The 25,911-nt window shown below is 40.6% G+C and overlaps 1 protein-coding gene across 1 annotated transcript in view; it reads left to right on the top strand.

Moving 5' to 3' along the window:
• The window catches only part of LOC103146018 (adenylate cyclase type 2-like), a 71,212-nt gene that overhangs the window by 9,926 nt on the left and 35,375 nt on the right, over positions 1 to 25,911 (top strand). Inside the window, exons 2-5 of the mRNA XM_007563721.2 lie at positions 1,322 to 1,519; positions 17,767 to 17,928; positions 18,725 to 18,874; positions 24,408 to 24,556. Coding sequence (XP_007563783.1) covers positions 1,322 to 1,519; positions 17,767 to 17,928; positions 18,725 to 18,874; positions 24,408 to 24,556 — 659 coding nt within the window. The remainder of the gene's footprint in view (positions 1 to 1,321; positions 1,520 to 17,766; positions 17,929 to 18,724; positions 18,875 to 24,407; positions 24,557 to 25,911) is intronic.

The raw sequence follows: 25,911 nt of genomic DNA, 5'->3' as shown, positions 1-25,911 counted from the left end.
GGAAACACGAGGAGAGACAAGCGATAGCAACAGACTAACGTCATCGCTGCTCTGTGTGAAACCCAACAGTCGGGACAAGATTGTGACAACAGCGACAAAAATCAAGACATTTTTCGACTGTCTCGTGTCTACGTGTACGAGCTTGAAATTTCACAATCGCAAATTTTTCCGGTCACTTTGATAAGCGGCTGTTGCCTCGTTTCACAAGTTCCGTAGGAAATGAATGAGCGACATCGCCTCTTGTGTGTTAAGGACCCTAAAGTCAAATAGAAAGTTCTTCATTTTGGAGTTTTTTTTTTGTTTTTGGCTTTTCTAAAAACGAGTTAATGCTAGCATAAAGGGGGAACGCTTCCATCCACTGGTGGGTGGAGGTACAAAACTCTGAAAAATGTCATAGTCCATACCTCCAGTTTGGAGGAAGGATTTCTGTATTTCTATGCCAGTTTGCAACCTCTACTTCCTGTATATTACAGCTGAGTGAGCGTCAACATCTGACGAGATTACGTTTTGCATAGCCTGGTGGATTCGCTCCAAATCAGTACGTGGAAACATTCGCATTTTCTTTCCTTTTTTTTATGACACTTTAAAAATTCACTCAACATTCTCACGACAGTTGGATGGAAGCACAGCTAATAAGTCAAATTTACAACTTGCAGTGTGACATCATTCCCAACTCCGATCTCCGACTTCTTAGATAAACAGAGAAATTCAAAATATAATTTCTCACAAGTAGAAGCTAAGAGTTGCTTCCAACTTATGATTAACAAGCAGCAAAGCAGTTGCTGATATTTTTGTTCATATGCTGTGATATGAGAAGAGAGCCGTACAGATAAAGCGAGCTATGCTGAGCTCATGTAGTAGAGATGTCTGGTTCAATGTGAAGAGCAAGTGTGCGTGTGTTACTGTGTGTGTGTGTTAGTGTTTGTGTGTTAGTGTGTGTTAGTGTTTGTGTGCGTGTGTTACTGTGTTAGTGTGTGTTAGTGTTGCCAGCCTCTAAATGCTGACTCCAACGGTGCGAGTGTGGAAGTGATGCCGTAGCACATTCTCGGTGTCTGCCTAGCGATCTGGACGCCGTCTGTTCATCTGCTTTGTGTTTGGACTCTGTGGTCATTTTATTCTGTCGAGCATGGCACGTTCTCAGTGAAAAACACAAAGAACAATTTCAGACGTTTCGCCGTTTGGCAGAAAGGAGCATTCAAAGCATTTTTTATTTATTTATTTATTTTTACCGTCAGTGGAGCTGTGAAAATTGTGTGAGGCGCTGCACGTAAACCTGCGTGACGTCATCGTTTTGTTTCTGCTTCTTTATTTCTTTTTCCAGAACACAGAGGATCACCTGACGTTCCTGATCGCCGTGTCTGCCGCCCTCTTCCTTTTCCTGTCCATCTTCATCCTCGTCTGCATCGAATCCGTCTTCAAGCGGATGCTGCGCCTCTTCTCTCTGCTGACGTGGGCCTGCCTGGTCACCATGGGTTACCTGTTCATGTTCTCCGGCGGCAGGCTGAGTCCCTGGGACCAGGTACTGGATCTGGCTCAGTTTCAGTTTATTTAAGTAGCACCAAAATACAACAAGCGTAGCCTCGAGGCGCTTCCCAGAAGTTGTTTCAGTTCAGTCACAAACACTCCAATTGATTCTGGTTGTCAGACGGTGCACTGAGCTCAGTTAGATGTTCCAGTTAGTTTAAAACGTTTCTATTTAAGTCAAGTGTGGGACGGCATCTGCGCTATGTGTCTTTCAAAAAAGATTTATGCTACATTACAGCAATAAACTGCAATGAATTTAATTGAGATTTAACTTGATAGACCAACTAAAGTTGCTAGTAGATCTAGCAGTATGTTTACTGTTTTTTGTTCAACATTTGATTCAAATCATTATGATTTAATTAACCTGTAACCACATTCAGTTAGCTGTTACTAGCTGCGTTTCCGTTACAAATGTGTGCAAATTATTTGTCTATTTTCTGCTAATGTCAAATAAAAAAAAAACAAAAAACACAATCTCTCTGGAGCCAGCAGCACGTTGTTAGAAAAACACAAAAACAAACTATCACCCTCCTACCACTTCCTGCCGTCCTCTTGTTTGTCATTTCCACCAGTAGCAACATCTGGCTGTTGATCACGTGATTCGTACGATGTGAAAAAAGTGTTTCCAACGCAGTTTCGCGCAATACATTTATATCGGAATGGCCAAAAAACCTCCTTCTCCTCATGCAAAAACCTTTATTTGAAGTTGCTGTGTTTCCATTAACCTAATTTATTTTCGGAATTTCAATTTGAGAAATTCTACAGTTAATGGAAACACAGCCAGCGTTAGTTTTCCTCGACACAGCAGAAACTCGTGTTTAGAGCTCCACTATCATCTCTTTTGAGCAGAGCATCGTCTTCCACACCTATATCTTCTGCACTGCAAACAGAAATTAAAATATATTGTTTTTCCAAAAATGAGTTTCTTCCTGTGACGTCAAAACCGGATTCGTAGACTAATAGTTGTCGGGCCGAGAGATTGGATGCGATACGTCTAACCCTGCTTTTGCCTTCTCCACAGTTTTCTCCCTGACCTGCAGGCTCTGCTCCTCGGCCTTCGTGATGCTCTGCCTTTACTAATTTCTGACAAACCTCTGAGGCATTTACAGAACGGATCTGATTACGCTGAGATTTAATTAGACACAGTCAGACTTCATTTGCTAATCAGCTGACCTCTGACAACGCTTGGTTGGACTGGATTTTATTAAAGGTATCAGGGTCAAGGGAGCAGGATTCAGACACACCACATTCTATCTAGTGTTTCACGTATGGCGTACGTTTCTTTTCTTACTGACTTTCACCTCGAGTTGCAGTGAAACTGACAGCAAATACTCTGAATTTGCTATCTTTAGATTTAGGAGAACATTCTGGTTCTAAAAGACCCACAGAAACTTGTTCTCAGTGTGAATTTTGCGTGCACTTGGTGAGTTCGCTCCGTTGGATTCCTCATGGTGTGGAGGTTTGCTTTAGCTAACCGCTTTTGCATAAGTTACAAAGTCATTTCCCCAAAGGTTTGCTCTACGATTTCCTCAAAATGAGCTCGGGCCCCAGCACCCTCCGAGTTCATCCCGCTCCGCTCCATTCGTGTCCTGTCATTGACCTTCGCTTCAGCAGACATGTTGACGCGTCGGAGCGGGATAAGCACTGATGAGGAAAACTGTTGTTAGCAATAAATCACCTCCATTAACTCTCCCTGTAACCCGGTGCAGTCAGCAGAGTCGTTTGTCTCGCCGGACTGAAAAGAGGAGGATTCCTTCTCTCTCTCTTTTAGAAGAGAGAAAATAATACATCTGCTTTGACAAGCTAAAATATTTGCATTTTTTTAAGAGATTTCTTTTGACTTCTAGTTTATTACTGTAAAATGTTATTAACTTGACCTTAGGTGTCTCACCTGTTTTCCATTCTCTAAAGTCTGATAACGCCNCACGAAATGTAACGTAACGCTTGTGTATGTGTCCATCTGTGGGTACACAATCCTTGCAATTACATGGCAACATGCTCGCGTAATGACATCTCAAAACTCAATTTGACAGACTAATTGAGGTCAACATAGCATCTGATAATGGTTCTCTGCAAATCTAAAATAGTTCCTCTTACTTGGGTGATTGATTACGTGGCTGCTTTCTGTTGACAACGAGTTTCTGCCGTCTTCGAGTGATACGCAGCATTGTTTTCCAGTTTTCCAGTCTGTTGATTTTAATGTAAAGAGAAAACCTCGGATTTTGTCTCAGCTCATTGACAGCTTGATGGATGCGCCGGAGAGTCTGGTTCTGTGCTGATGGATCAGTAGTTGTTAGTCAGGCTCGCATTGACACAGATAAATAGAAACAGTAAATAGATCTGCTGTTCTGCACAAATTCATGAATTCTACTAGCACTGGAAGTCTGTCTGAACTTTAAATCACAAATTAAAACCTGCCAGCATAAAGAAGCTCGACTTAAAAAATGTTTTTGTCAGAAACTGAAGGTTAGAGTCACATGTTCTAAAAATGAAACATTTCAGGTTTTTCATAGAGACGTTAAAAATTCATGAAGAGTTCATTTCTGATCTGCAGTCAGTAAGTCTCTTTGTGTAATTTATGGAAATTGAGGTTTTTGTCTATAAAATGAGTAATGCAAAGTAAAAGTGAATAAAATAGCACTCGCCCTAACCACGACATAAGCCTCGAAGTTAGAGCTTGGGCAGAGATGGACAATGACTCCAGACACACCGGAAATTAGCTACAAAGTGGATGACGACAACAAAATTACTTCAGAGTGGAAATCACAAAGCCCTGGTCTGAATCCCACAGCAAATCTGTGGAGTGAAGCTGAAAAGGTGTTTGAGCGTGTGGGGCGGACAATCCTGATTCGATTCCATCGAAAAATTTCAGCAACTCTTGTAAAAAGCCAGTAGAGGATACCAGAAAAGACTGACCCCATGACCAAACACTACCAAACACTAAGGAAAGGTAACGCTAAGAAAACACACTTTTATGAATTTGAATAAAACATTGGCAAACAGAAATAATTTGGGTAAATTCAGTTTGCACGTGTCATAGGCAGTAAAACAGTCGGCAGAATATTCACAGGCATGTAAAAATAACATTTTCCTCACAGAAAACTGGGTTCTCTGTCAAAGATTTAATATGAGCCATTATAAAGCTGAAATATGTGATTTTTTTACCGTCTTCCCAGCTTGATCTCCTTCAGATTTTGAGCAGTTTCAGGAGAATTTGTTAACACTTCTCCGCGCTTTGAATGGAGACGTTGAAGGGAAAGCTTGTTGATTATTGATGAATTCCATAACCAAAGAGGAAGACAGATTGAGGAAATCTGCCTCCAGCTCTGCTTCATCAGCCACAATAAATATTCAACAGGGACCCAACATGGAAAGCAAGGAGAACGCATGAGCTGCTGCGGTTCCATCACATCCTCCCGTGACAACTGTCTCCTTCCTCTCAAATTCTGACATAATTTGGTCTATTTTTGTCTGGTTGCTACTGAATTTGTGTCTCTTGGTGCTGCCACTATGTTCCCCCCGACCCCCACCCTCCAAAAAAGTCCTCCCTTTTCCGTTCTCAATAGTAGCTGGATGAAGCAGGCTTAAAAGGAGAAAAAAAGGCGTGGGGGGATTGATTGTTCTGGGTTACAATGCAGTACAATGTGGCGGGCAGCCACGTCGAGGGAAACGGCATTAAACGCCGTTCGCCGAGGGTGGGGTTAAGCGGATTAGACGGGGCTCAATCAGAAATATGCAAAGTGCAGATGCTTCGTTTTTGTTTCCACAAATGAATGAAAAGCTTAACCCCCACCAAACCCCCACGCCAACAGTTGAAGGCAGTGACAAATCCTCCACTTCCCTCTTCCAGAGAACTGCGAACGTTTGTGCTTTTTAGAAAAATATCCGCTTTGATGCGACAGGGAATGTCCTTGTGAGTGAAATCTTCCTCTGGGGTTTGGGGGGGATGAGCGGAGCATTTGGTGTTGCTTACATTCTTGTTAGTCCCCAATCTGGGCTCCGGTCTCCTCACTGTAAAAGCTGCTGTGGCGTCAGCAGCGACACCCCAAGGGATTCCTTTCCCAGACTGTGACTCATGCCGTCGTCTTCTGCACGGCGCTGCTACGTTAGCAAACCGCTTCAAGTCTTATTTTGACTCAACGGAGCCGTTAGCGTTATCCTCGAAAAAACCCTGGAAGACAGACAACGGTCAAAATCGGTCGACGCGGATTCAGAGGCACGGTTCGGGACGTCTCGTTACGTCTATTTTGACGAGGGCAGAAAAAGGAAGAAAAAAAATCAGACATTTCAATAGCAAAGCTGATTTTCATTTTACTTTAAAATGACATGTAATCACACAGCAGCCTTCTAATTTTAGCGCCCGGGGCCTGTCAGCGTAATCATGACTCGGAATAAGTTAAAATGGCTTCCGTGGGTGTTTGGGCACAGGGTGAAGCCTGTGAGAGTGCCACTGATGTGCTCGTGGAAGCTCTTTGCCTTCTGATTATGTATTTGCTCTATAATTTACACATTTTAAAGAGGGCTAAAAAAAAAATCACACACACACAAAGAGAGAACTTTTTTGGTACCTGGAAGAGTCCGCCTTATTTTTAGCCGTTTGCTAGTTAGTGTGGTTTCTGAATCATAGAGGAGACAGCTGGAGGGTTTATTTAGAAACGTTTTGCAGCCACCATTGGATTTCTAGGACAAGTTGAAAATTGTGGAACTGAGTGAAAAAAAAAGGCAACACCCATTGGCAAAATAATGGGTGTTGTTTTTGTATTTTTGTCACACTAACGTCTTTCAGAAAATCAAACACATTTTCGCATCAGACAACAATAACCTAATTAAAAACAAAGTACAGGTTTTCACATGATGAGATTGAAAACTCAAGCCAACTATTAACCTGCCGTCAAGTTTTTACAAAAGCTAATGGGCTAATGGAAACACGAGGAGAGACAAGCGATAGCAACAGACTAACGTCATCGCTGCTCTGTGTGAAACCCAACAGTCGGGACAAGATTGTGACAACAGCGACAAAAATCAAGACATTTTTCGACTGTCTCGTGTCTACGTGTACGAGCTTGAAATTTCACAATCGCAAATTTTTCCGGTCACTTTGATAAGCGGCTGTTGCCTCGTTTCACAAGTTCCGTAGGAAATGAATGAGCGACATCGCCTCTTGTGTGTTAAGGACCCTAAAGTCAAATAGAAAGTTCTTCATTTTGGAGTTTTTTTTTTGTTTTTGGCTTTTCTAAAAACGAGTTAATGCTAGCATAAAGGGGGAACGCTTCCATCCACTGGTGGGTGGAGGTACAAAACTCTGAAAAATGTCATAGTCCATACCTCCAGTTTGGAGGAAGGATTTCTGTATTTCTATGCCAGTTTGCAACCTCTACTTCCTGTATATTACAGCTGAGTGAGCGTCAACATCTGACGAGATTACGTTTTGCATAGCCTGGTGGATTCGCTCCAAATCAGTACGTGGAAACATTCGCATTTTCTTTCCTTTTTTTTATGACACTTTAAAAATTCACTCAACATTCTCACGACAGTTGGATGGAAGCACAGCTAATAAGTCAAATTTACAACTTGCAGTGTGACATCATTCCCAACTCCGATCTCCGACTTCTTAGATAAACGGAGAAATTCAAAATATAATTTCTCACAAGTAGAAGCTAAGAGTTGCTTCCGACTTATGATTAACAAGCAGCAAAGCAGTTGTTGCTGATATTTTTGTTCATATGCTGTGATATGAGAAGAGAGCCGTACAGATAAAGCGAGCTATGCTGAGCTCATGTAGTAGAGATGTCTGGTTCAATGTGAAGAGCAAGTGTGCGTGTGTTACTGTGTGTGTGTGTTAGTGTTTGTGTGTTAGTGTGTGTTAGTGTTTGTGTGCGTGTGTTACTGTGTTAGTGTGTGTTAGTGTTGCCAGCCTCTAAATGCTGACTCCAACGGTGCGAGTGTGGAAGTGATGCCGTAGCACATTCTCGGTGTCTGCCTAGCGATCTGGACGCCGTCTGTTCATCTGCTTTGTGTTTGGACTCTGTGGTCATTTTATTCTGTCGAGCATGGCACGTTCTCAGTGAAAAACACAAAGAACAATTTCAGACGTTTCGCCGTTTGGCAGAAAGGAGCATTCAAAGCATTTTTTATTTATTTATTTATTTTTACCGTCAGTGGAGCTGTGAAAATTGTGTGAGGCGCTGCACGTAAACCTGCGTGACGTCATCGTTTTGTTTCTGCTTCTTTATTTCTTTTTCCAGAACACAGAGGATCACCTGACGTTCCTGATCGCCGTGTCTGCCGCCCTCTTCCTTTTCCTGTCCATCTTCATCCTCGTCTGCATCGAATCCGTCTTCAAGCGGATGCTGCGCCTCTTCTCTCTGCTGACGTGGGCCTGCCTGGTCACCATGGGTTACCTGTTCATGTTCTCCGGCGGCAGGCTGAGTCCCTGGGACCAGGTACTGGATCTGGCTCAGTTTCAGTTTATTTATGTAGCACTAAAATACAACAAGCGTGGCCTCGAGGCGCTTTCCAGAAGTTGTTGCAGTTCAATCACACAAACACTCCAATTGATTCTGGTTGTCAGACAGTGCACTGAGCTCAGTTAGATGTTCCAGTTAGTTTAAAACGTTTCTATTTAAGTCAAGTTTGGGACGGCATCTGCACTATGTGTTTTCAAAAAAGATTTATGCTACATTACAGCAATAAACTGCAATGAATTTAATTGAGATTTAACTTGATAGACCAACTAAAGTTGCTAGTAGATCTAGCAGTATGTTTGCTGTTTTTTGTTCAACATTTAATTCAAATCATTATGATTTAATTAACCTGTAACCACATTCAGTTAACTGTTACTAGCTGCATTTCCGTTACAAATGTGTGCAAATTATTTGTCTATTTTCTGCTAATGTCAAATAAAAAAAAAACAAAAAACACAATCTCTCTGGAGCCAGCAGCACGTTGTTAGAAAAACACAAAAACAAACTATCACCCTCCTACCACTTCCTGCCGTCCTCTTGTTTGTCATTTCCACCAGTAGCAACATCTGGCTGTTGATCACGTGATTCGTACGATGTGAAAAAAGTGTTTCCAACGCAGTTTCGCGCAATACATTTATATCGGAATGGCCAAAAAACCTCCTTCTCCTCATGCAAAAACCTTTATTTGAAGTTGCTGTGTTTCCATTAACCTAATTTATTTTCGGAATTTCAATTTGAGAAATTCTACAGTTAATGGAAACACAGCCAGCGTTAGTTTTCCTCGACACAGCAGAAACTCGTGTTTAGAGCTCCACTATCATCTCTTTTGAGCAGAGCATCGTCTTCCACACCTATATCTTCTGCACTGCAAACAGAAATTAAAATATATTGTTTTTCCAAAAATGAGTTTCTTCCTGTGACGTCAAAACCGGATTCGTAGACTAATAGTTGTCGGGCCGAGAGATTGGATGCGATACGTCTAACCCTGCTTTTGCCTTCTCCACAGTTTTCTCCCTGACCTGCAGGCTCTGCTCCTCGGCCTTCGTGATGCTCTGCCTTTACTAATTTCTGACAAACCTCTGAGGCATTTACAGAACGGATCTGATTACGCTGAGATTTAATTAGACACAGTCAGACTTCATTTGCTAATCAGCTGACCTCTGACAACGCTTGGTTGGACTGGATTTTATTAAAGGTATCAGGGTCAAGGGAGCAGGATTCAGACACACCACATTCTATCTAGTGTTTCACATATGGCGTACGTTTCTTTTCTTACTGACTTTCACCTCGAGTTGCAGTGAAACTGACAGCAAATACTCTGAATTTGCTATCTTTAGATTTAGGAGAACATTCTGGTTCTAAAAGACCCACAGAAACTTGTTCTCAGTGTGAATTTTGCGTGCACTTGGTGAGTTCGCTCCGTTGGATTCCTCATGGTGTGGAGGTTTGCTCTAGCTAACCGCTTTTGCATAAGTTACAAAGTCATTTCCCCAAAGGTTTGCTCTACGATTTCCTCAAAATGAGCTCGGGCCCCAGCACCCTCCGAGTTCATCCCGCTCCGCTCCATTCGTGTCCTGTCATTGACCTTCGCTTCAGCAGACATGTTGACGCGTCGGAGCTGGATAAGCACTGATGAGGAAAACTGTTGTTAGCAATAAATCACCTCCATTAACTCTCCCTGTAACCCGGTGCAGTCAGCAGAGTCGTTTGTCTCGCCGGACTGAAAGAAGAGGATTCCTTCTCTCTCTTTTAGAAGAGAGAAAATAATACATCTGCTTTGACAAGCTAAAATATTTGCATTTTTTAAGAGATTTCTTTTGACTTCTAGTTTATTACTGTAAAATGTTATTAACTTGACCTTAGGTGTCTCACCTGTTTTCCATTCTCTAAAGTCTGATAACGCCCGGTGTTAGTGATGACGCTAACGACGATGATAATCATGATCAGGCAGCTGGAGCTGTACGGATGAATCAATAAGCTGAAGAGAAAGTACACCTGAAACATTTTGTTGGCTGTAATTTGGACTTCATTTCCACCAAATGTACAGTTTTATCAACTATGAAGTTTAATATAAGTTGGATGTAGAGTTTGGCTATTCAGCAACATTGTAGGCACTGAAAGTTTCTTAGAGTAAATCCAGCATATTTGATTTAGTTTATTTGATTAGGACAGTGCACATTAATCAACATTAGCACAATTAATGGGAGTGTAAATGCAGAGGAGTTAGCACTAAAGCTAAACGTCATTCTTTGTCGTAAGTCAAGTAAGCAAAAAACAAAACACCTCACTGTGCGTTTCACAGGTCAGAACACATGGTTGGTTCTACTAAAAAATAGAAACATTTACATAAGAAATAACTGACAGACAGAAACAAGCTAAATAACAATAAGCAAAATCAAAGCATGGCACAACTGAAAACCAAGCGATTTAAACCGACAGGTTGGGCAAGAAAACTATAGTTACTTTGGAGGAGCTGCAGAGATACACAACTCAGGTGGGAGATTCTGTTTTGAGAGGACAATTAATTCACACTTGAAAATTGTCGTTCACACGTCCACAGGTTCTCGCCGTCCAGTTCGACTGAGCTGAGCAGCATTCTATATTTCTGTATGTAAAAAAAAATGTTGGAAACTAGTTATGATTTTCATTCCACTTCACAATTATTGTGGCAGACTAGAAAAAAAGCAAGTAAACTTAATCAATCGATCAAGTATATCTAGCACATTTCAGCAACAAGGGATTTCCAACTGTTTTATATCATTAAAATACACACAAAAAAATACAAAATTATAGAACTCACAGTCAAAAATTGTCAAGAGCTGTAGTTAGACATCAAAATGGCAATTCAAGGAAGTTACCAAAAAAAAATCCCAGCAAACAGTGATCCTTTAAACTGTCATGAAGCTGAATAGCTTGGTCAATTGAACTTAAGGATACGTTTGAACTGGTTGCAGTTTTCTGGCCGATCACCAATCTTTTTCCCGGCCAATTCCGATTTTGGACGATACCAATTTTTTTTCTTCTTTACTTAAAAGTTGTTAAATATCGTGACAAAGTTGCTACGTTGGCAACAGTTTGTGACTATTGTTCAGTTTTCACATTTAAGCATTGTCCGTCACCCAAATCCAGAAAATCTGGGCTTATTTATCGGTTCACCCCAAGTTAGCAGGTATAAAACAAACTGTGATTCATTTCTGAGAGCTTTTTTTCTGCCATTTTTTAAATGTCAGACAGAAAAATGGAGAGGAAAAAAAAGAAAATCTAGCAAATCCCTCCAGTCTGGGAGTCAAACTCAACCCGGCTGCAGCAAAGAACTGAACAATCCTAGCAGTGAACCCTGAGGAACTAAATCTATGGACTTCGACATTTATTCATCCTTGAAACTAACAGTTAATAAACTTGTAGTACATTATCATTTTTCAACTGTAGCAATTCTCTAATGTGTAATCCGTCTAAACATCCATTCCCTGCTTTCCTGCGCTCCGTTGCATATTCATGCCGGCTGTGTGTGCGTGTGTGTTTGCGGCCGTGCTCGCCTCGGCGCAGAATTAATTCTGTGTTAATGAGGCCTGATGAGAGCTGGAGGTGAGTAGATCAGCAGACAGACACATTAGTTTTCGCTGCCAGACTCCGTTACTCTCCTGGCTCTCAAGAATCCTATTTTGTCCTCATCTGGCGCCCTGTCTCCCACAATTCATCAAACCCCATTTTCAAAGCCGCAAACTTCTCCGTCTGTCTTCGTTTCTCCTTGTAAATCACCCCCAACATGCCCAAATTTCCTCACTCCACTTTTCTTTTTTACATTTTTTTTTTTACTTTTACTTTGTCAACTCTCTGCTCCTCCTCCAGGGATGGAGGTATTTTTATCGTCAGCCACCTGTGAGAGCAAAATCATTCTGCATTATTAATCACTCTATTCTGCTCCTATGACTCTCCTACTTACACATTTATACACTCCTGAAAGTTTTTCTACCGCTCTGATATTTCTATATATAGACAGGGAGACAAAAGCTGCTGTTTTATTTATTCACGGCTGAAAAAAAAAAACCTCTAATCAAATATCTGTGAAAGCACGTCAGCGTCCCTTTGACCTCCCGATGCAGCAGCTAAATGTTTCCAGGAACAGATTATCTGTCCTGGTGATCAGCTGGGTAACATTTTTTTTTAACTCACATCTGTTTCTACAGAACAATAAAAGCTTCAGGATGTTGGCGGGTTTTCTAAAATGCTTGCATGTCTCTGTCTTCTGGTTTGAATCTTCAGGATATTTCTATTAGAATTCATCCATTTAATTCAAACCATGATACGACCACCACCGTGCTTCACAGCTAAACTCTGACAGAGTGTTAAGAGGTTTCTGTTCCTAAATGAGCTTTCAGACAGTAAAATAAGTCAATGTGAAGTTACTCATTTGATTATTTTATTATTATATTATTTTACTTTTTTTTTTCTTGTTCGGGTCTATTTTAAAAAATTATGAGCTTCTTTTGAGACTTTCCAAGCTTAAAATTCATCAAAAAAAAATTCTCTTTCGCTAAAATATATAGCATCCCAAAACAGATAATTACTGAGAATGCAGTGTAAAGTCAGAGATTATTTTTATTTTTTTTTAAAATCCAGTATCAAGTTATTAAGGGTCAAGTTCAAGTCAAATCTCTAGTCTCTAATGACAGAAATCAAGATTTTCTTATTAAATTGGTGACATTAGTGCAACGCTGACCCTGCTCCGCTGTAGGTCAGGAACCCAAATGAGCTGCTCATGCCGAGGTGTAAAATTACCATGTGAAAATGTTGTAATTATCTTCAGGTCTGTTAATATTCAGAAACAATTGTGTGTTAACCTTAACATTTAACATTCAATTTAGCATGTAAAAGCTGCTAAAGTCTGCTTGTTGTTGTTTTCGGACCAGAAATGTAAACAGGCATTTAAGCACCAAGGCACATAAAATATATTTAAACCTTTTCAAATTTAATTTCTGAACAAATCTAACTAATGTGTGTCTTTGTAATGACTAATCTAACACCTGTTTATCCATGTTTTCATATAGTCTTCTTCTCTAAATATTGCACTAAATAGAGTTTTACTTATTTTCTTCTCTGAGCTGCAGAATTTTTAACATTTCAAAACAATTTTTAAATTCACAGTTAAAGTATTTTTCTCAAATATAAATAGATAAATATGAAATTTAAGGTATAAATTCCAGCCAAATGAACAGTGTGGTAAGTGAATGAATGTGTGTAAACACCTGAAAAAACAAAGCAGGAAGTGCTTTTATTTTGACATTTGCCTCCAGAAGCGTCTTGGAGAGACTACATTTCATATTAGCTAAAGCTTATTGTTAAGTTAAAGCTAACATGAAGCTTCATGTTATCTACAGTTTATGATGGAGCTAACATGAAGCTATATGTTAGCTACAGCTCATTATGAAATGAGCTGTAGCTCATTATGAAGCTACAGCTCATTATGAAATGAGCTGTAGCTCATTATGAAGCTACAGCTAACATGAAGTATAAGAACCAGATCTGTAAATCTCTACCAATTGGTACAATAAACAAGTTAAAAAAAAGTTTGTTTTTCTTCTCGTCACAAATTCTCAAATGGAATAAAACTGACAGGGAGTCACATTTTTCAACTTACTTTTTCATTTGTTCTGAGGCTTTCGTTAAGGAACAGCCGGAGAGGCGGAGGGGAGATAAAGGAAACAGAAAACCAACCAAAGCAAAAGCCACACTTGCAGAAGAGCAGAAGTCTGGTGAAAGGAGCACAGGAGAAATACATCCCGCTCTCAGTGGGTTGAATTGATTGTGATTACTCAGAGAACAGCGTGTGTGATGGAGCACACAGAGCTAATAACGGAGAGAGAGGCGGGGGGGAGAGAAAAGAGAGGAACACAAAGAAAAGGCACGGACGACATCCGCCGGTCTCTGCATCCAGTCTGTCCTGACCCCTCTGACCTAATGTGGACTGACTCATAAAAAAATATATATAAAAAAATTACCTTCCATGTACACAGCTCAGCTATGTCTGCAATAGGCCGTTTATCATGGCCCTGCTTTGATTTTGAGGGCAGATTGAAGAACATTTTCACACCTGGTACCCTCCAACAAGACACAAACATTTTCCTGTGCAGACTTGGAAACAAAAGTGAGAGTTTACTTCTTAAAAAAAAAAAGAAAGAAACGCTGCTACGCCTCATAAACGTCTAAAGCGAGCAGAGATAGACGTTTTTTTTGGGGGGGGGGTTGATGTAGGTATTCAGGCGTACATATCTGTGTGTCTTCTTTCGTCTGGAGCACAGAGAAGCGCTCAGATAGAGACAGAGAGAAGAGAAAAAAAAAGTAATGGAGGAAGCAGGAGAGAGATGGTGTCTGCAGCTCCCATCACAACGCGTTTGAAGGTGTATTAGGATTCAGGTTGGAGTGTGGGGGAGATGGAGTGTGTGTCTTGCTGCCTGTGTGTGTGAGGGAGAGTGTGTTTGTGGTAGACAGAGGCAGGTGATGCAACTGAAATTGGACCGCCGCTCTCAATTCACGCGACCGCTCAATCGGACCGGATGTCGCGCACTCCGGATGATCCCGGGGTTGTTATAGTTTTAAAGAGAGGAGCCTTTCCCAGATTAGGATTTGAAGGTTATCTCAAAAACACAAACGAGTTTGAAAGCACAGCATTCGCCGAGATGTCAGCATCCTTCCTGTAGTTGGTTCCCCTAGCAACAGAAGGTCTGAGCCCACACAAAACATCTCTCTCTCTTTCTGTGTATGTTCTTACTGTTCAGATCTGCTTTTAGAAGGAACTAGGTCAGCCAAACAATTGCTAAAACCCAAATGTTGACAAAACATTTCGGGGTTTTTTTTATTATTATTATTAAGAATTTGCTTTTTTTCGGCGCTAGTGGCCTTTATTTGAAAGTAGTCTGAAGGGAAGGAACAAATGAACCGGGAGTCGAACTCGGGACGGGCCGCGTCGAGGTCAACAGCTTGTGTTTACGGGGCGCGCACGCGCTAACCGCCGCGTCATTTGACAACAGGTTTCTGGAACTTTCTTTTAATTTAAAATGGCAGTGACCTGTAAGACGCGTTGGGATGTAGAGGCTGTCGGCTTATTTTAGGTGTCACTTCCAGTCGAATCCTGTGTGCACGCCGCCGACTAGCTGAACCCGAACGACAGGAAGTTAAAGCGGGCGGCAGGAAGGTCATAGTTCACCTGGTGTGTCTGCTGTAGCTGCGACCTGAAACGCGCCGGTCGCCACCATAACAGGAAGGGCAGGACAGACCGCCAGCGGAAGTGGAAGTGGACGGAGCAGGAAGTTAAACAAGGAGGTGCCGTTAAGAATGACACAATTATCATATCTCGTTTGCATTTACAAAGAGAAACATGAGATGAATTTAGTCAATTTTTGTACATTTTTAAACTTGTATTTTAGGTGTTAAAGAGCTATGTAAGCCGCCCACGCAGCTCAACTAAGTTATATCAGGTTTGACATTTTGGTCTCGGATCTGTTTCTGTGGAAGCGATTTCTGCCCACACAGCTGTGCTCTGTATTTAGACAAACATCAGAACAATATACACAATCTGAATGTTTGCTGGCATTCATGTGCTTGTGTTTTTTAAACTCCATTGTGGGACTGGTGTTGTAATTACTAGTATCACTTGCAATTTGTGCACAGCCCTCTGATTTAGAGTCATGATTCCCCCTCCTCTAACAGTGGTGGGAGAAAACTGCAGCACGTCCAGGAAAGGAAAAGAATTACATTTCAAGTTTTTTTTTTAACAGCCTGGGGATCGTTGAGAGCAGTGATCCTCCTCTCCAGCAGCATCGATCTGCGGTCACTTCTGTTTCATCAGCGCATAAAACCTTTTTGGTGTTTCATCTTTTGAGTCAGATTTAGAATTGGTTGCGTTTTAGTTCGCTTTCCCATCTTTTAGAGGAGTCGTGGTACATGGAGCTCACGAGAGGAGATGGCACACGATACTGGGTCCAGGAGAACAAAATGGGTTTTTAGCAATGCATCTTTTTGCCGTCACCGAAAGAGAAAATATGTCACTAATCTGAGGCTGCGTTTCAAAAAATGTGCAGAAATTCTAGAATTTCTCAGTCCACATCTTGCAGTTCGTGTGCTGGTCAAAAAGCATTTAATTGCTCCTTTTTTGTGTTTCAAGACATATATTCAGATATTAGCAAGTTTCAGATCAAGAAAGGTACTGGCATGTTTGTTTTTTTTATCTATTTCTTGTTTTCTTTTACTAAAATATCCAACGTTTGGTTTAGTAGAGAAAAATAAATCATAATAAAATGTGGTTTTGAATTTGTATTTAAAAGTTGAACTTTTGTGGCCCTAAAGTGTTTGCAATTTCACAATTTTGGAGTCACTTGGCAAACATTCGGACACCACTGGATTTTGAACAATGAATGAACAAATGAAGTCCAGACATATTAAAAAAAAACAAAAAAACATTTAGTTTAGTGTAAAAAAAATGGCCAACATTAGCTACTAGAGTTGTTTACAGCAGCGTTTATTCAGTTACAGTGCTCTCCTGGTCATTTGGATCTTATCAGTCACTATTTCTTGTTTCTATTGAGTCTTGCCCAAAACCGTGCAGATGGTTTCACTGTTACCTTGCAGCAGGAAGGTGCTGGCCTGGATTCTTTCTGTGCATGCATGAGATTTCTCCAGGCACTCCAGATTCCTCCAGCAGTCCGAAAACATGACTGGTAGGTTAATTGGTCTCTCTAGATTACCATGAGGTGTGAGTGTTTGTGTGCGCGTGCGTGTGTGTGTGAGTGTTTGCGTGTGTGTGTGTGTGTGTTGCCCTGTGATGGACTGGCGACCCGTCAAGGGTGTAGCACTGAATGACAGCTGGAGATGGGCACCGACCCCCGCTGCGACCCTGCAAGGATAAACGGGTTTATACAACTGGTGGATGGATGGTACTTGAAATCTGTCAACACAACAGGACAACACAGGAATGGCATTTTTCCTTCTAAATAAGAACATAAATGCAAACTTAAAGTACTCACTTTACTTCCGGAACGGTTTTAGTATCGATTACGTGAAAATATTATTCATTTACCTAAGAGGCAGATTTATCTGAATCTTACTTCCAAGTCAAAAACAATTGTTTTTTTAAAAGTTCTTTTGTTGACGAGAATTAAAGTTACATTCGTCGTCTTAACAGAAACATCCATGAAGTCCAGCGAATTACCTCACAGAAATGTAATTGGCAGTGAAATATACCTCTGACCAGGCCTGTCAAATAAACAGATTTTACTGGACGATAAATTGCCCCAGAAGTTATTGTGATAAATGTTAATATTGTTTTCGAGACCAATTTCAAGTAATTTAACAGCATAAATTACTGATCTTTGACATCATCAAAGATCAGTGTCACTTTAAATTTGACTGAACATTTAACACTGGAACTGGAAGACATTTTAAATATCCAAAATAAATAAATAGAACAGCAGAAGTAACAAGTAAAATGAATTATCATGTCTCTGTACACAAAGTTGTTCTTCAAGAAAAGGGGGCGAGTTGAGACCGAAGTCATCCGGTTTTTGTTAGAAACAAAGAAAGAAAAGAGAAAAACAATAAATCATGCAAATGGAAATAGCTGAGGTTGCTTTAATCCATCATGCAACTAATTGATTTATTGCGACGGGCCTACCTCGGAGTATAAAAATATTTAAAAGCATCAGCTGAAAGTTGGCGCCTAATCACCAGAACTCCTAATTTTTCACCTGGTTCTCTTATACTTTCTGTCACTTTCTATCTGCAGGTGTCGTTCTTTCTGTTCATTGTGTTTGTGGTCTACACCATGCTGCCCTTCTCCATGAAATGGGCCGTCATCGCCAGCGGTATCACCTGCCTTTCACACACCGTCACCCTCAGCGTCTGCCTGACCTCCACTGCTACAGAACTGGAACCTCTGGTGTGGCAGGTGAGACCGATACTCGTCCATCCTCGAGCCTTCGAGCGCGCAGGCCAACCGTATGGAGGAAATGGACGTTTTAAAGAACTTTCTGCCTCGCCCGCAGACGTGAGGTGACTGTGTTGTGAGCTCGCCATTTGGGTCTTTTGAACAGCTGGATGATTGTGCGGCCGCTCCATTACCTTCTCTAAACATCGCTGCTGAGCGTACCCTCTGCATAACTAGAAACGATGACACAGAGTATTTTAGACAAAGTCCAGGTTATGAAGTAGCTGGCCCATCATGACGCAGCAAATTCAGACGTAAAGTAATCTCCAAGAGCAATAACATCTCCAAGCCTGAATAAAAAAAACAGCAACTCATAAGGGTAATGTGATTGTGCAGCGCACGCGTCTCTGAAGCTGGCACCCGCTCGCACACACTCAGAGGCTCTGCAGTCAAGCCTCACAGTAAACACACTGATAGCACTCTAATCACGGTGGCTCTTCTCAGTCTTGTAGACGCTGAACGTCTGCATCGGCCATAAAACACACTCAGGAACGATCATTACGCTTGGACACAGCAACAAGGATAATCTATTGATCCATGGATCCTCTTTTTAAAAGGCTTGAGGTTTGGATAATGACGGAGAGCTAACACAAAAGTGTGTGCTCTCCTGCTTTTATGAGGTAATAATACACCCTAAGTGGACGGCAGAACACAGGGGAACATTTCAGGCGCGGGCATAAACGCGACGCGGATCGTGTGCGGACAATCTTTTATGGCTGCTGAGTTGATGTATATGCGGCGTGTGTGTGTGTGGCAGATCCTGGCCAATGTGATCATCTTCACCTGTGGAAACCTGGCCGGGGCGTATCACAAGCACCTCATGGACCTGGCGCTCAGGCAGACCTATCAGGACACCTGCAACTGCATCAAGTCTCCCATCAAACTGGAGTTTGAGAAGCATCAACAGGTACAAAGTCCAAAATCTAGAGTTTCAAAGAAAGGATTGATGTGGAAGAATGTTTAAAATCTGGTGCAAATTAGGGCTGTTGTAAACGAATATTTTAGTAATCGAGGTACTCGAATCATTCGAGGAATCGTTTCAGCCCTAGTGCAAATGCTTATTATTTGCTGTAGCAACTAAATATGACAGAACTCTCAGCTTTTTGTTAAATGTTAAATATAGTTTTACATGTAATGGAGTTAATTTCTGGTTGTTTTTTTCATTTGTTTTTATCGGATTAATGCTGTGGAAAAGCATGGACGTAATAACGGCCTCTCTGAAAAATGTTCACCTTACAACAGGAACTGTACACATTGTGAAATTTGAGCTTAAATGTGAGACTGTATTAAGTCAGAAAGTAGTCACTGACAGGACAGACTTTATTCAGCAGAAAAACCAACACTATAGTGGGTGTAACACTGAACTCCATTTGTGGAAGTCAGATTTTCCAGGTTCCCAGGTGAAAATGCAACAGGAACACCTGAACTCATCATTCTGAGTTCAGACCAGAGTCCCATTCTCAAAATGGCCGACTAGCATGCAAAACAAAAATTTTAAGTGTAAACTATTTTAGCGTAGCTGATAGTTTGTACCTTATGAAGCCAGTGGAAATTATAACTAAGCATCGTGAACATGTTTTTCCTTTTGCTTGTGTTTGAACTCAAACATTTGAAGGTAAATTATCACCTTTTATTAGCACAACAGTTAGCAAATCCCACTAGTTTTATCATACACAGCTAGAAAGCTCAACAAGCTCAATAAGTTGTGTTATAGTTACTACACCCAAATTCTGAGACAAACACAAGATGACAACAGTGCACTAGCTGTTAGCTGGCTAGCTAAATAAGATTAGCTAAGTTTAATTGTAAGTTGAGAACTATCTGATTTCACAGCTAATAGTTTTCACAGTAACTCACGAAGCACAAAGCACAACCCTACAGTCCTCCCCATATCCAAAGCAGATAACTCTACAGGGTTTTTCCAGTCTTATTGTTTCCTATTTGCCCTACACTATAAAGAGCCAAATTAAAATTTAATCGCATTCTGGTTATTTGCCAATTCTCACTACTTCAAAGTTTTGTCAGAGAAGGGAAGTTGGTAGGTCAGCCATGTCTTAAGTGGCATTTTGCTGTGACATTTGCTTGACATTAACGTCTTTGTCGTGACATTAGGCATTCTTCCCAACCAGGGAAGTGACATATAATATTACACAAATAATTGATGGTCTGCTCAGAGGTGGTTCACTATGATGACCTTTTTTTTTCTTTTTGTCTAACCCTTACTAATGACAAAATAAGCAATTTTCCTATATCAATTCAGGACAGCATCATATTAGTAGCATCAAACTAAACATGCCAGCTACTTGCTGCTATTTTGTTCTCTGTTTTGCCAGCAAATGTACTGCATGCCTACAATTATAGCATACTTGTGTTGGCTCTTTCTCGCACTAAGATGCAAATCACTAACTTTTTTTTCCTTGGCATATTTCTGGCATATGTTTCTCTGCAGTAGTTTGCGTGTGGGAAGAAGTGTATGCATATTAAAATTAGCGCAGATACATGCAAATGCCGGTTCATGACATTCACAGAGCCAAATCTCATTCAGCAGCTGACTGCAGATCTTATTAGTTCATTAGTCAAACACACAATTAATAACACTACAGCTCTTGAGGCTACCATACCCCCCTCCTGCTGCGCGCCGCGTTCAAACTGCTTCGATGCTGAATAAGTAAATAAGAGAGGATGGTGCGCCTTTCTATTTTTAGCATGTCCCCTCAAACCGAGCCCCTCTCCAGACTTAATTTGCTGCTGTGTTTTAGGAAATGAGCCCGTGGTGTGTGAACAATGTAATGACCCTCTTTCACTGTGAGCCGCAGTTGTGAGTCACATAACTGTGTGCGATTTGCGCGCGTGCGCGGCGCAGGCAGCTGCTCGGTCAGCAGCGTGCGCGCGTGGTCACGCACACATGCTCTCACGCTCACACACGCTCGCCAAAATTGATCTGAAACAACCCCTCCATCTGATGCGTCTGGAGAAGAATTGAAATAACGAACTTCTATAACAGTGTTTCATATGCTCTCATATTTGAATAGTACAGTAACTATACAGTTTGAATAATACAGTAATACAGTAACTATTGTGTTATTTTTAGAAATACCAAACCAATAAGGAACACGTAACACTTATTTCAACGCCAAAAGTCTTAACTGCTGGATTCAGTTTTGTGTCACCAAAGATGTTTCTAATTATCTAAATATTTTTCTTTCAAAAAATCCGAATTTGATATTTCTTTAAACTTCAGCTGTTCTTTCTTTCTTTCTTTCTTTCTTTCTTTCTTTCTTTCTTTCTTTCTTTCTTTCTTTCTTTCTTTCTTTCTTTCTTTCTTTCTTTCTTTCTTTCTTTCCTTCTTTCTTTCTTTCTTTCTTTCTTTCCCGTTTTCCAATCAGTCACGCTGCCTGACTCTATACTCACACAGCTTTGCTCTGCCTGACAGGCTGCCAGAATAATTGGTGAATATACTTTATTCTCATATCCCCCTCTTAAAAAGACAGATATGTTTATGAAGGGAAAGGCTGAAATGAAAATCCTCTGGCCTAGCGTGGCTAAATCCCTCGTTATAACTGTTGTTGTAACAAAATACGCTGAAGTGGAAAACAAAGTGTTTGCAATTCTTAGGATAGTGACAGATAAAAACACCAATAAATGTGGAATCGATGCAGTCATAGTCCACTGTCGCCACATGCTTGCTGCTGAGGTAAATGGCTACAATTTCAGCTTGATGCAACCAACTGGGCTTCCTTAGTAAGACTGCTTAGTTTGTGTTTGTGAATCTGACCATTTGGTTGAAATGAATTGGGCTGGTTTGTTTTCACATGTCTTGTGTGCTGCGTTGAGAAAACATTTGCAAAGTTCTAAAAATGAACTGATCGAAAGAACTGATAGAAACAGTGGTAACTCAAAGAACTTGTAACTTGCCAGAAAAGAAAAAATGAGAACAGAATAAATCATTTCACTATATAAGATTATAAACTTTCCTTCTGTAATTACTCGTGCCATGTGTTCTGAAATTTGAAAAGTTCTTTAAAAGTGGTTCAGACAAAAATGTAAATGTTTGGGGAAAAAACTTAAGTATGTATTTAGAAAAGAAAATGTTGTACCTAAATTACCAACACCAAACATTTGAAGACTCAGCTGATCTAATTTTGTGTAACCCTCGAAATAAGAATTAAAAAGATTTCACAAAAGCTTCTTCTATCAATACAATAAAATATCAATCAATAAATTATTCTTTTTTTATTACTACTATTATGCAGGACCTACGTTAAAGCAGGTCTGTGTTTGATTGCGTGGACAATCTGCAGCGCTTTAAGAAAAGTATTCATCCGTTCATCAGTGTGAGAAGGACTTTACCTCCTGTGAGTCACTGGCAACCTGTTTGCATATTCATGCTTCTGGTGCGGTAAAGATTTTCAGCGTGTGGGTGGAAAGAAGGAGTACCTGGAGAAAACCCACGCGGGCAACGAGAACATGCAAACTACACATCGGAGCACGAGCCAAGAACGGCGCTGCTGTGAGGCAACTGAAACACGGCTCTGCCACCTGGATTTCACTTCGGCTTCATTGTTAAGCCTCACTAAACTTGATCTGTGACTCATTCCACGCAAAGCAAACGCACCCAAGGCGTTAAACAGCCTTACAAATTCTGAGGAGATGGAGAAAAAAAAAAGAAGAAAGGAACAAATGGTCAGACCTGCAGTGGAGAGTTAAAAACTGGAATAGCCAGCGACTGGAGAAAAGCGTGTTTTGTTTGAAATGTGAATTTCGAGGGTGCAGATGAGGACTCTGGCATAAAAAGTTAATCACAGAAGAACAGCGGAAATACTGAAGGAGCGTTTAGTTCGCCGCCACAGTGACTGACTTAGTTACACACGTTGTTTCATCCCTGCTTTTTTTCCTCGCCTTAGGCAGAGGTCAAGATGCATTTAATTGAAGTAGGAATTAATATTTAAACTGGAAAAAAATATGTTTCTCTTGGTTTTCACCCTCATTACCGGCAGATAATGAAAAAATCAGAGTGTGGGGTAAAACAGTCATTGCTCTTCTGACGTCGGCCTCCAGTTCTCCCTGATAAATTAACCCCAATAAGCCATCGTTAGAGAGAATTAATGACGGAGCTATATTTAGGAGGTTAAATAATTAGAAACTGAAGTGAGAAACAGAAATAATGTATCAACTGAGTCTCTCTGTGGTGGATTTTTCTTCTGAAATCATTAAAAATACCATTGCAGTCATTTGGCTTTTCTGTCGGAGAGCCTTTAAAGTGAAAACGTTTTTGTGTTTGTGAATTTTTTTTAGGGTCTGAAAAAAATCTACAAAATGTCAATAACAAGGTCAGACTATGTCCAGTAACTGTAAACGTTTCTGCAGCTTTGATTAGTTTAATTTCTAGCTACAAAGATTTCATAACGGTTCAATTCAAAAGATAATTTTCTGTCACAGATGAGATAGTTCAGTTTTTTTTTTATTCTAGACTGCATTTTATTATCTATAAAGCTCAAAATGTAAAATACTCAGGCATGAAATGGATAATCACTAAACAAAAGTTTTTTAAAACTACAGTTTCAGATGAAAACCTTGTATCATTTTCTACTTAAAGGGGCAGTATCATGTCAAAGTCAACTTTTTTGGGCTTCACATCATGTTACAATGTTATTCCCACATCAAAAACACACCTGGAGTGTTTCTTCGATTATTCCATAAATGTTTGAGATGGCAACCATGGAGATTAAAGGATTTAATCTCCTTGGAGCTGCAGTTTCCAAACTTCCTCTTCACAGAGCAGCCCTCCACTTTTCAGCTCCTTCAGACTAGCCAGCAGCAATTAGCAAACACCTGGTGGATCTGCACATCAGCTGAACTCGTTATACGATCTTCTTCTCAGTAGAAAGAGTAGGAGTGTTTAAAGAGACAGGGGCCCAATTTAAAGGCATTAAATCCGGAAGTAAAATTTCTTTTACTGTTACATATATCTGATATATGTAGTATTTTTAGGACAACTGAAGGTGACACAGTTACTTGTTTATGCTACAAAATGGCACTATGTAGCTGAAAAACACATTAAACAAATACATCAATGTATGTGCTCCTCTCACACAACATCCGCCTACATGTGAAGTTCTTGATTGTGTCGCTGGTGTAACAGATTTTTTCATGTGTAGGAAAACTCTTCAGACACTCTGATGCAATCTGTTTGGACCTCAGTAAAAATCTGAATTTTTTATTATTTTTGTATGCGTTGTAGTCAAATGAGGAGCTGGCAGCATAAAATTAAATTATATTCTTGGCCTTTAAAAGCCTTGTTCTTGGTTTGCCACACTCAGTTCCAGTTTAATCTACCGAATTTCTCTTTGAGAGAGACGAGAGCTGAATGCTTTTGACGTAATGGTGCGTATTCAAAAAGAGTGATCCGGATCGGTTTGATCCCGTCTTTGCCTGTCCAGGAGCGCTTACTGCTGTCCTTGCTGCCCGCGCACATAGCCAGAGTGATGAAAGCCGAAATCATCCAACGGCTGCAGGGGCCAAACTTCGGTCGCACCGAGAGCACCAACAACTTCCACAACCTCTACGTTCAGCGGCACACCAACGTCAGGTACGGCTCCCGCTTCCTCCCTCCACACATAATAAAGGTTATTATTCTCTGCTCTCATCTAGGTGGCTCGACCGCTCCTTCCTGTCCTCCCTCCAACCCATCATCATCATCACTGCTCTTTTCTCGCCACCTTTTGTCCGACTGCTCTCTACCTGCTATTAAATTTAGATTTCTCGCCTTTTTCTACGTCTTAAAATTTTTCTTTTTGGCCTCCATTTCCTCACTCATGCTTCTTCTCTTATCTTTTCCTCTCCGGTCATCTCCTCTGGTGTTCTTACCACGCTTCTTTTCATTGCCATGGTGAAGTTCAGCTGAAATTTAACCCGTCCCTTTCTCCCGTTTTACTCTAAGGTCACTTTGCCAAACAGAAAAGGAGCTTTTGTCCTCGCCGCTCAATGACATCCCTCTCTGTGCGGCAAAGGTTTATCGTCACAGCACAGAGGCCGCCGATCTTGGCTCACGATGAGAGCAGCAGTCCCCGGAAAACCTGTTCTTTTTTTTTTTCTTTTTTTTTACGTCATCCTGGAGCTTTACTCAAGAGGCTGTATTTCTGTCCAACTCCAGCCTCAGCTGGGCTTATGGGTGAATGCGAAGTGTCCTCGCGTTGATCTCGCTATTATTCCTCCACTAATAACAAATTCTCCTATGGTCCAGCGGGGAGAGGAGGCCAATTTCTTTTCAGAACAAGGAACAGACACTCAAGGACACGCACACACGTCTGTGTTGCTTTACTGGGATCTATGCTGCCTAAAATGCTTTTTCTTTTGTGATGCTGCTCAAATTCATTTTCTTTTTTCGACGACAAGCTGGGTTTATGGAGTGTCGTCTGGTTTAAGCTACAGATGATGACTGAGCTGCTCTAAAATGGTCTGAAATGGTGCCAATAAAACGTTCCCACATTTCCTTCTGTCTTCTAAGAGAAACAGAAAAAAGAGTCAGAGTAACACATAGCAACACAATACAGTACAAACATACAGCGATTAAAGACTCAGCGTGATGCACACACTGCAGAAACACAACGTCTTACCAAGTATCTTTGGTCTAGTTTCTAATTAAAATATCTTGGTTTAATTGAAATAAGACAAAACTGACTAATGAGTAACTTTTCAGCGAAATATAGGCAACAGAGTTTTTGTAAGTTAATAATTCCTTAATGTTCATGGAAAAAGTACCAGCAGAAAAATGTCTTGTTATAGATGAAATACTTTTTTCTATCAATAGATATATTAAGTAAGTTAATATATCTTACTAAAAAGTTATTTTTAAGTTAATTTTGTCTTATTTAAAGTGTGCTAAGATATTTGCGCTACAAATGAGACCAAAAAATATTTGGTAAGCGGAATATTTATTTATGA

Source organism: Poecilia formosa, unplaced genomic scaffold, assembly GCF_000485575.1.
Source record: "Poecilia formosa unplaced genomic scaffold, Poecilia_formosa-5.1.2 Scaffold150, whole genome shotgun sequence".
NCBI classification, from domain to species: Eukaryota; Metazoa; Chordata; class Actinopteri; order Cyprinodontiformes; family Poeciliidae; genus Poecilia; species Poecilia formosa.
The sequence above is the reverse complement of the archived record's forward strand: the minus strand, read 5'-3'. Positions and strand labels throughout refer to the sequence as shown.